We start from the raw sequence: 10,554 nt of genomic DNA on the forward strand, positions 1-10,554 counted from the left end.
GTGGCTTAAACTCACGCTGGGCGCGTGTGCATGCGTACCCAAGATTCCAAGAGGAGAATGGAGAAGGGATTGTGGTGTGGCCATTCCCCCTGTGGGGGTGATTTCTCGCTTTCTATCTCTCTATCTGTCTTTCTGGCGAGCTCAAGCCCCCTATAGCAGAAACCTCTCCAAAAAAAATTATTTATTTTTAATTTTATTTATTCATTTCTTTATTTTAATTTGACCAGAGAGAGACAGAGAGAAAGAAAGTGAGAAAGCAAGTCACCAGGTCCAGGACTTGAACCATGGTCGGCCATGTGGGTGTGTCCAGCACCTTAACCGCCACACAACCTGCTGGTCCCCAGTAGATAGAATTCTCTATCAAAACCTGCTCAGGGACCAGCAGTTAGCATAATGGCTATTTCCCTGGACTCCCATGTAGCCGACTGTGGTACAAGTACCGGACCCAGTGGCTTAAACTCGTGCCAGGCACATGTGCGTGCGTGCCCAAGATCCCGAGAGGAGAATGGAGGAGAAGGGGTTGTGGTGTGGCCATCCCCTCTGGGGGGCGATTTCTCGCTTTCTGTTTCTCTGTCTCTGTCTGTCTAGCTAGTGCATGCGTCCTATAGCAAAAACCTCTCCATAAATAAATAAACAAACAAATAAATAAGTAAGGAAGTAAGGAAAGAAAGAAAAAAAAGCTGCTCATATTGCAGCAAAAACTATGACTGTTTTCAATGAGTGGTGTGAGATTTTGTATTGGAAAGGTGATGAAAACAGATGAGCTAAATTTCTTAATATAGTTCATAATCAGAAAGCTCTTAAAATAGCATTTTAGAGGTTCTGAGGGTTACAGGATTTGGACAAAAAAGTATTTTGTTTGTATGTTTACCTTAAGAGTGTGTATGTATCAGAAAAGTCATGATGCATTTTGCATCAATAAATGTAGAAAAATACATGACTTTTCTGACAACCCTATATATGTGTGTGTCTGTATGTATACTTTTTTTACAGGGCATCTTCCCTTCAAGCCAGATATGGTATCCCAGTTGGAAGCAGAAGAAAAGCTTTGGATGGTAGAAACAGAAACCCAAAGATGTGGGTATTATGGTGAAAACCATGCAGCAGTTCTTGCAGGTACTAACTGGTCCATTTCTCACATCCGTGTTTACCACCTTGTCGAAGTGCTGACATCTTGTGCCTGGGTTATGTCAACAACCTCCACAGTGATCTCCATTCTTCTCCCTTGCATTCCTAGAATCTAGTCTCTATGTGGTAGCCAGAGGGATTACTTAAAAAACAAGTTAGCAGAGACCAGCAGATGGCATAGAGGTTACATTGCTGGATTCCCACATGGCCAACCACGGTTCAAGTCCTGGACCCAGTGGCTTCAAAATCACACCAGGCATATATGCATGTGTGCCCAAGATCCCTGGGGGAGAACAGAGGAGAAGAGGCTGTGGTATGGCCATCCTGCTTGGGGGGTGATTTCTTACTATCCCACTCACTGTGTCTGTCTGTCTCTCTCATGCACACAAGTGCAAGCACACTAAGGCAAAAACCTCCTTAACAAAAAAGGCAAGTTAGCATGTGCCATTCCTCTGCTCAGAGTCTTTCTCTTTCACTCAGGGCCATCCTGCTTGGGGGGTCTCTTTCACTCCAGTGTCTTTCTCTTTCACTCAGGGACCTCATACTGGATTGCAAGACTGTCCCTGATCTGGTCACCTCACCAAGTTTCTCTTTGATCTCTTATCCTTTTTTGCTTAGATCATTCTGGCTATAATGGCTACTCTTGATATTTCTGAGACACATGCTGAGTTCTTTCTGTGTCATGGCCCTTGACTAGCTCTACTGTCTGCCTTGGCACAGAGCTCCTCCAGCCTTCTCCTTACTTCATGTCATTGTTCAAATTTCATCTCATTAGAGAGGCTGTCTTTGACTGCACTATTTAAAATACCATCTTCCTTTTGTTCTCCATCCTTTTTCCCTGCTTTATTTTGTGTCTAATCATGGATTACCCTCTGACCTACTAACCTATTTTGTTTTTCTCCCCATGAGAGTAGGAATTTTTGCAGTTTTGTTTACTACTGTCTACTGAAAGCCTCTTTTGGGCCTTCTGCATAGTAGGTACTCAGTAAATATTTGTTTTAATGAGCTGAGTAAATATTGAGTGTCAGAAAAGTCATGATACATTTTTGCATAGAAAAACAGAAAAAATATGTCTTGATTTTTTCTGACAGCCCAATATTTATTATTTTTGAGTTGAAGTGAGCAAACCCTCCTCACAGCTTTTTCTGATGTATGATCCCAGCCTTTTCTGTTTAAGTGTGCCTTGGCAGTACAGATGGACTAAGACAGAAGCTTTCCTTAAGCACCCACTATCTAGATACTTCCCCCACCCACCTTCTTAAGCAACTTTGTAGACCTCACTATCACATTTCCTTTTGAACCCTGTCTCCCTTGGGAACTGAAAGCACCAGGGGCAATAGCCATGCCTGTTTTCTTCACCTGTAATCATGGCACCAGTAGGGAACTGTTTGCTTAACAAACACTAATGAATAAGTAAATGTATGAGGGGCAAAAGAAGTGCCCCCTCATATACCCAGCCAGCTAGTTGATTTTTCTGCCTAGGCTTTCTCTGCCCTTCATTTTCCTACTGTCTCTTGCTTCTTCACTTAGCTTTAAAAAAAATATTATTCATGATAGACTGCATATATGCTCATGAGACTGGGGATGGTGGGATACCCTTCACAGGATTTAGTCACTCCCTAATCCCCTTTCTCCAGTCTTCTAGCTTGCTAAGATCCTGGGCACAGAAAGAACTGCATACATAACACAGAAAGAACTCAGCATATATGTGTGTCCCATGTGTTTTGGGGCCAACCAGGCCAGAAACTCTAACCATAGTTGATAATAGCTTCCAGCTATGCAGTCCAATATGCTACCAACTGTGCCACAGAGTTTGGAACTTCACTTCTCTTTTCACTCTCCCTTTCCTTCTTTCCCCTTCTTTCTCTTAAATTTACACATTCCTCAGTTCTACACATTTAAAAATTAAAAGTGAAAGGCTGTCCCTATAGTGAAGTGGTTAAGGGAGCCAGATTCCACATAACTGGCTGCTATTCAAATCCTTGCCCTGATGGCTTGAAAAACATGCTAGGGCACATGTACATGTGTGCCCCAAATCCTGATGGGATTGATAAAGAGGAAGGGATGCAGCATGACCACACCCCGTTGGGCAGTGCTTTTTCTCTGTCTTCCCCATTCCCTCTGGTGAGTGCACACACCCTCTGGCAATAAACAAAAATTAAAAGTAGAAATTATATAGCCATAGAAACTGTACATTTATATATTCTCTCTCCAGCCCCAGGAAAATGATAGACTGGGCCCTGAAATCTGTGGGCAATTGATGGATATAATCTGTCTTTTGTCTGTCTCCCTTTTAGATCCACATACTACTTCGCATTTGATGTATTTATTGTGAGATACTTCTTTCATTTTACTGGGTCTCTTTTTTTTTTTTTTAAAGAAGTATTCACTTATTTATTTAATTCCATTTGGTGTTATTATTTATTATTTTTATTTGACCACACAGAAACAGAGAGGGAGAGAAAGGGAAAACGAGAAAGCAAGCTGCCAGGTCCAGGATTCATACCACAGTCAGCCGCGTGGGAACCCAGATCCTTAGCCACCATGTCACCTGCCAGCCCCCTGGGTCCTATATGTAACCCTAACCTTGGGAATTATGATTCTAAGTGTTGTCATTCTTCCTGTTTGCATAATAGATCAAGTTCCTCTTTTAATAAATCTTGGAGCATTTTCTGCCACTCTTAAAGATTTTTTTAACCTCTTTAACTTCAGCATTTTTTCACATTTTGAAACTATGATCTCTGTACAAATAATATCCTAAAACATTCTTTATAGGTCAGAAGAGTACAGATTAAAGGACTTGTTTTTATAAAGATTGTTAAAAATCAAAAGGCTTGGGAACCAGCAGTTAGCGTAATGGCTATGTGGCTGGACTCCCACATAGTCGACCGTGGTTCGCTTCCCGGACCTGGTGGCTTAGAACTCACGCCGGGCACATGTGCATGTGTGCCCAAGATCCCAAGAGGAGAATGGAGGAGAAGGGATTGCGGCGTGACCATCCCCCCTGGGGGGTGATTTATCGCTTTCTGTCTCTATGTCTCTCTCTGTCTGTCTGGCGAGTGCATGCGCCCTATAGCGAAAAAAAAAATCAAGAGGCTTATAGAGAATGGAGACAAATGGACTTCACAACCCTATTACTCATAGAAGTAGCTCATAGTTTTTAAAGGCACAGTGAGAATAACAGATGGTTTATACTGTCTTCCAGTAAATGTCTGGTGTGATTCTGTTAGGTTGTCGGGAAAGTCATGATGTGTTCTTCTATGGTTTCCTATGCAAAAAGGCGTCATGCCTTTCCCAATGATCCAATAATTTTCTAAACATCTTGGATATGTAAAGATTCAAACCTGCTAACTTTAGGAGATTAAAGCTATTTACAATGTTCAGAACATATAATTAAGCTAACAAAAGTGATTAATACTCAATATGTTAGGCATTATAGTTCATCAGTTCCTATGTGAAAATTCCAAGTTGGCTATTTACTAGTGAAAATTGCCTCATCCATACAACTCCCCACTTTATCACCCTTCCTTCCTGTAATTCCTAAGCAGTCATGTAACATGTATATATAATAGATGTGTAGTAGTTTCGAATTGGACATTTCCAGAAATCCAGAGGCATTGACATCTATAGAGATGAGGAAAATTCTTATTAGGAAAATAAAATGATAGAATTTATAAATAAGTTTTCTAGTGTAATTTACATCCTAGTGGCATTAATGCATGCTAATAGCATGGGCATTGTAAGAAGCTTCATGTTACAATGACTTGTGATATCAAATAGCTAAAGTTGGGCTAGATATTACAGGTTAAAGGTAAAGTTCTCCACAAGACTGCCCTCATCACTAGCCGTAAATTTGGGGCTTCCCAGGACTATACTTACTACTGATCCAACTGGTTACAAATTTGGGGTTCCCATGATAATTTGTTAGAATAATGTACAGAATTCAGTTTTATTATAGCAAAAGGATACATTTGGAACCAGCACAAAGGAGAGATATGTAGGGAGAAACTTGGGAGGGATACATCCTACTTACCTCTTGTAAGGAATTGTGATTTTGAACCCATCTAAATAATCAAGGATAATTTCTCCATAACAAGATCTATAATTTAATCACATCTTTTAAGTCCCTTTTGCCATGCACGTTAACATAGTCGCAGGTTTCAAGATTCAGGACATAGACATCTTTGGTGCTGTTGCTTAGCCTATCATACCAAGAAATGTATAAGATACTTGTCGACAATTTTTTTAGTTTATATTATTAGAATGTGACTTTTCATTTAGGTGAGTTAATTATTTAATTAATGACTTAGTACTCTCCCTGCTTTAAACACTTTAAGCCAGTATATTTTTTTTTTTTTTTTTTTTTAGCTATAGGGCCCTTGCGCTCACCAGAAAGACAGAGACAGAGAGACAGAAAATGAGAAATCACCCCCTGGGGGGATGGCCACGCTGCAATCTCTTCTCCTTCATTCTCCTCTTGGGATCTCAGATATGCATGCACTTGTGCCCAGCGTGAGTTTAAGCCACTAGATCCGGGACTCAAACCATGGTTGACTACATGGGAGTCCAGCAACATAGCCATTATGCTAACTGCTGGTCCCAAGCCAGTATCTTTCATACATTTTAAATAATGACCTCTTGACTAAGCATAAATGTGTGCCTATTTATATGTATGTTTATAACTGAGACAAGTATTTCAAATAGTGGCATTCTTACTGGTTATAATATGCATACTGCATTTTTATTCTGTTTTCTTTCTTTTTTGGTCACAAGTTAACAGAATTAGCATCATGGTACACTAATGCATCCCAACAGTCAAAAAAACATGTTACAGTGAGGATAAGGCAAAGAAGAAAGCAAAGTGCATGTTTTCCTCATGACCATTACATTCTAGAGAGCTTAAAAAGACAGAAATTAGGAAGTAAACAGTAAATCAAATAAGAAATGCTATGGAGAAAAAGAAAGTAGGGAAATGGGGAAAATCAAAGGTGTGCGAAAGTGCAGAGGAACTATTTTTATCTTGGGTGTTACAGGAGGCATCACTGATAGAGTGACATTTGAACAGACCTAAGAGCAGTGAAAAAAGCAAGCCTCAGCTTGCTCAGCAAGCCTTACACCTTTGTAGGAAAATGCTTTTCAAGCTATAATTTTTTAAAAATAATTATTTATTTAATTTTATTGATTCATTTATTTTAATTTGACCAGAGAGGGAGAGAGAAGCGAGTAAGTAAGCTGCCAGGTCCAGGACTTGAACTGTGGTTAGCCATATGGGAGTGTCCAGCGCCTTAACTACCATGCCACCTGCTGGTCTCTGTTATTTTATCTCTTCCTCTTCGGGTTCGCTTTGAGAGTCTGCACTAGGCTCTGTTTCTTTCCTTCTCCCAAGTTGTTCTTCAGTTGTATAAGATTAGCTTTCTCTTTTCCGCCTCCACTTCTTTTATGGAAACCTAAACTATCAGGTTTTAGAACAGCAGCTTTCTCAAATTTATTCTTGGAGAATAACTTATAGCATGACCTGAAATACTATTTTATGCCCACAGCCTGAACTTTCTAACCTAATTAGGTATTAGACTCCCACTTGTTCTAAGCTTGCCAAGGAAAAGGCAAGTAGGCTTTTGATTGATGTTATTGTAGGTTGGAACATTACCTTGCAGCCACCTGATTTCAAGGTTGCAGCTCTCAGATTAAACTATTACACTTTTAGTTCTAAGTGGGTCACATTTACATGAAATAGACAGGAGCCTACAGACTCTACTCTTTACTTCTACCTGCACAAGAGAGAGAGAGAGAGAGAGAAATGCCATGGGGCTAGCAGGTGGCATGGTGGTTATGGTGCTGGCTCCCACATGGCTGATCCCAGTTCAATTTTCAGACCTGGCAGCTTGCTTTCTCACTTTCTCTCTCTTTGTCTCTCTATGGTAAGCACATGTGCCCTATAGCAAATTAAAAAGAAAAAAGAATAAATAAAAATAAAGTAATTCTTAAAAAAATAATAAATGATGTAAGGACAAGATGACCCTTCCTGTGTTTTATTAAGGCCTTCCTCTATATCCTAAATGTAAAATCCTAATATTTGTAAGCAAAACATTTGCATTTCCTCATTTCTGAATGTTGCTTTTTTTAAAAATAGGCAGAAAGAATCAAAATGAGATGAAGGGTCTTCGAAAATACCTTTCATATGAAGAGCACTCCTGCTGGCAAATATGGAAACAGGTTGCAAGTGAACTAACCAAGTGTCTTCAGAGGAAGAGTTCCCAGTTACTACAAGGTGATTCCACTCCAATTTATGAAAACGAGAACAAGAGTCATAAAGGAAATAACTCAAGTTGTATTGAAAATCAAAAGTTTTCCATTTCAAGAACCCAAGATTTTTGCAGAAATATATATCTAAGTGAGTCAAAGAATCAAAGTAGAGATAAGCAAACTGAAATGAAAACTAATCTGCATATATGTGAAGACTCCATGAAGAAATCACCACTTTGTGAAGGAATTAAAACTGACATCAACCAGAAACCCTATAGATGTAATGAATGTGGCGGAAGCATTAATGATGGCTCTAATCCACAATTGCTCTTAGGAGAGAAACCCCACCTGTGTAGTGATTGTGGGAAGGGCTTCAGTAATAGCACAGAACTTCCCTTTCATCAGGATGTTCACACAGGAGACTGCTACCGTCAGAGATCACATCTCCAAACTCATCAGAGAATTCACCCTGGAGAGAAATCTGACAAATGTCATGAATCTGGTGATTTCTACAATAAGATCTCTTTTCATTCTCATCAATCTAGTCATACAGGAGAGAAGTCCTATCGATGTGACAATTGTGGCAAGGGATTCAGTAGCAGTACAGGTCTTATCATTCATTACAGAACCCATACTGGAGAGAAGCCTTATAGATGTGAGGAGTGTGGTAAATGCTTTAGTCAGAGTTCAAATTTTCAGTGCCATCAGAGAGTCCACACTGAAGAAAAGCCATATAAATGTGAAGAGTGTGGTAAAGGCTTTGGTTGGAGTGTTAATCTTCGCGTCCATCAGAGGGTCCACAGGGGTGAGAAACCCTATAAATGTGAGGAATGTGGCAAGGGGTTCACTCAGGCTGCACATTTTCACATACATCAGAGGGTCCACACTGGGGAGAAGCCCTACAAATGTGATGTTTGTGGGAAGGGTTTTAGTCACAATTCACCATTAATATGCCATCGGAGAGTCCATACTGGAGAGAAGCCATACAAATGTGAGGCATGTGGGAAAGGCTTTACCCGTAATACAGATCTTCATATCCATTTCAGAGTTCATACAGGAGAAAAACCCTACAAATGTAAGGAGTGTGGGAAAGGCTTCAGTCAGGCTTCAAATCTTCAGGTCCATCAGAATGTCCACACTGGGGAGAAACGATTCAAATGTGAAACATGTGGGAAGGGCTTCAGTCAGTCCTCAAAGCTGCAAACCCACCAGAGAGTCCACACTGGAGAGAAACCATACAAATGTGATGTATGTGGTAAGGACTTCAGTTATAGTTCAAATCTTAAACTGCACCATGTAATTCACACTGGAGAAAAACCGTACAAATGTGAGGAGTGTGGGAAGGGCTTCAGTTGGAGATCAAATCTTCATGCTCATCAGAGAGTCCACTCAGGAGAGAAACCCTATAAATGTGAGGAATGTGATAAGAGTTTCAGTCAGGCCATAGATTTTCGGGTACACCAGAGGGTCCATACTGGAGAGAAACCATACAAATGTGGTGTATGTGGTAAAGGATTCAGTCAGTCCTCTGGTCTTCAGTCCCATCAGAGAGTCCACACTGGGGAGAAGCCATACAAATGTGATGTGTGTGGAAAGGGCTTCAGATACAGTTCACAGTTTATATACCATCAAAGAGGCCACACTGGAGAAAAACCTTACAAATGTGAGGAATGTGGTAAAGGCTTTGGTAGGAGTTTGAATCTTCGCCATCATCAGAGGGTCCACACAGGAGAAAAACCCCATAAATGTGAGGAGTGTGGAAAGGCTTTCAGTCTGCCTTCAAATCTTCGAGTCCATCTGAGTGTTCACACTAGGGAGAAACTCTTTAAATGTGAGGAGTGTGGTAAAGGCTTCAGTCAGAGTGCACGTCTTCAAGCCCATCAGAGAGTCCACACTGGAGAAAAACCATACAGATGTGATATATGTGGTAAGGACTTCAGTCACCGTTCACGTCTTACATACCATCAGAAAGTTCACATTGGAAAAAAGCTTTAGATATAAGAAGTGTGTTAGTGGCATTTGTCAGAATATACATCAAGTTTTTGGAGAGTCCATGATTATGACAAACTGTACAAAATTATTGAGAATAAAAGGGAATTTCTTTAGACTCAGCATCTTTTTAACAAATCCACCAAAATGATGGCATAGAACCAGAGTAACAGGACCAGCACTCCTTTCGGGGAATAATAAAGATTGTAGTTCTTTTGGTAAAATGCAATTAATATAGATCATTGTCCTTTGATGTGAATATATGCCTGAAGATAATCTATGAAAAGATACTTGCCTTATACTAACTAGTTTTTTGATCAAGGAGGGTTTTGGATATTTTTCCTTTAACTTTCACTTTATACTTAGCTATTTTTACTAAACTGTAAAGCTATGAAAAATGAATAAAATTACTAAAGACTTCCTGTAGCTAGGACTCATAATATTATTTTACTTCATGTGGCATATAGAGTTAAAATTCAGGAGTAAATTCTGAGAAGTGAATCTTTGGTCTTCAAAAATAAGTTCATTTCTGCTATAGATGTGTATAAAAGGATGTTCACTGCATCAGTGTTTCAATAACAAATATAGGTAACCTGCCAAAGTATTTTATAGTTTACTGATTCAGTTGAATGCTATGCAGATATCAAATGGGAGAAGGTAAATTTACAGTTGTGGATGTTGAAAGATATCTAGAATACATTAACCTAGGATAATAAAATGGATTTTTGTGTGATCCTATTTTTTAGAAAAAATATAGATGAGTGGGTATTTCAAGTTATCTCCAAATGAAGGGATTTTGTTTCAGTATATTTTTATATTTTTAAAAAATTTACTTTGAGGGACCAGCAGTTAGTGTAATGGCTATGTCGCTGGACTCCCACGTATTCGACCGTGGTTCGAGTCCCAACCCAGTTGCTTAAACTCACCCTGAGCGCGTATGTGTGCGTGCCCAGGATTCCGAGAGGAGAATGGAGGAGAAGGGATTGCGGCATGGCCATCCCCCTTGGGGGGTGATTTCTTGCTTTCTGTCTCTCTGTCTATCTCTGTCTGTCTGGTGAGCGCACACGCCCTATAGCAAAAACTTCTAAAAAAATTTACTTTGAAATTATTTAAAACTCAAAAATTGCAAAAATGACAAAATTTTTCATGTATTTGTTTTGAGAGTTTACCCCTTAGAGTGCATGCACTCACCAG

The 10,554-nt window shown here is 39.8% G+C and overlaps 1 protein-coding gene across 4 annotated transcripts in view; it reads left to right on the forward strand.

The window, feature by feature from the left end:
- LOC102472333 (zinc finger protein 227) overlaps window positions 1–9,803 on the forward strand; it is a 21,783-nt gene extending 11,980 nt beyond the window's left edge. For 3 of the 4 annotated variants that reach the window (XM_014582936.2, XM_014582931.2, XM_006142051.3), the window contains 2 exons: window positions 994–1,116; window positions 7,259–9,802. In XM_014582936.2, the coding sequence (XP_014438422.1) occupies window positions 994–1,116; window positions 7,259–9,366 (2,231 nt within the window). In that variant the 3' untranslated portion in view covers window positions 9,367–9,802. Of the gene's footprint in view, window positions 1–993; window positions 1,117–7,258 lie in introns of all 4 variants that reach the window. The other variant, XM_014582940.2, reaches the window with a different exon arrangement.
- The last annotated feature ends 751 nt before the right edge of the window (window positions 9,804–10,554 follow it).

The sequence above is a fragment of the Tupaia chinensis genome, unplaced genomic scaffold (assembly GCF_000334495.1).
Source record: "Tupaia chinensis unplaced genomic scaffold, TupChi_1.0 Scaffold000067_1, whole genome shotgun sequence".
In the NCBI taxonomy this organism is placed as follows: domain Eukaryota; kingdom Metazoa; phylum Chordata; class Mammalia; order Scandentia; family Tupaiidae; genus Tupaia; species Tupaia belangeri.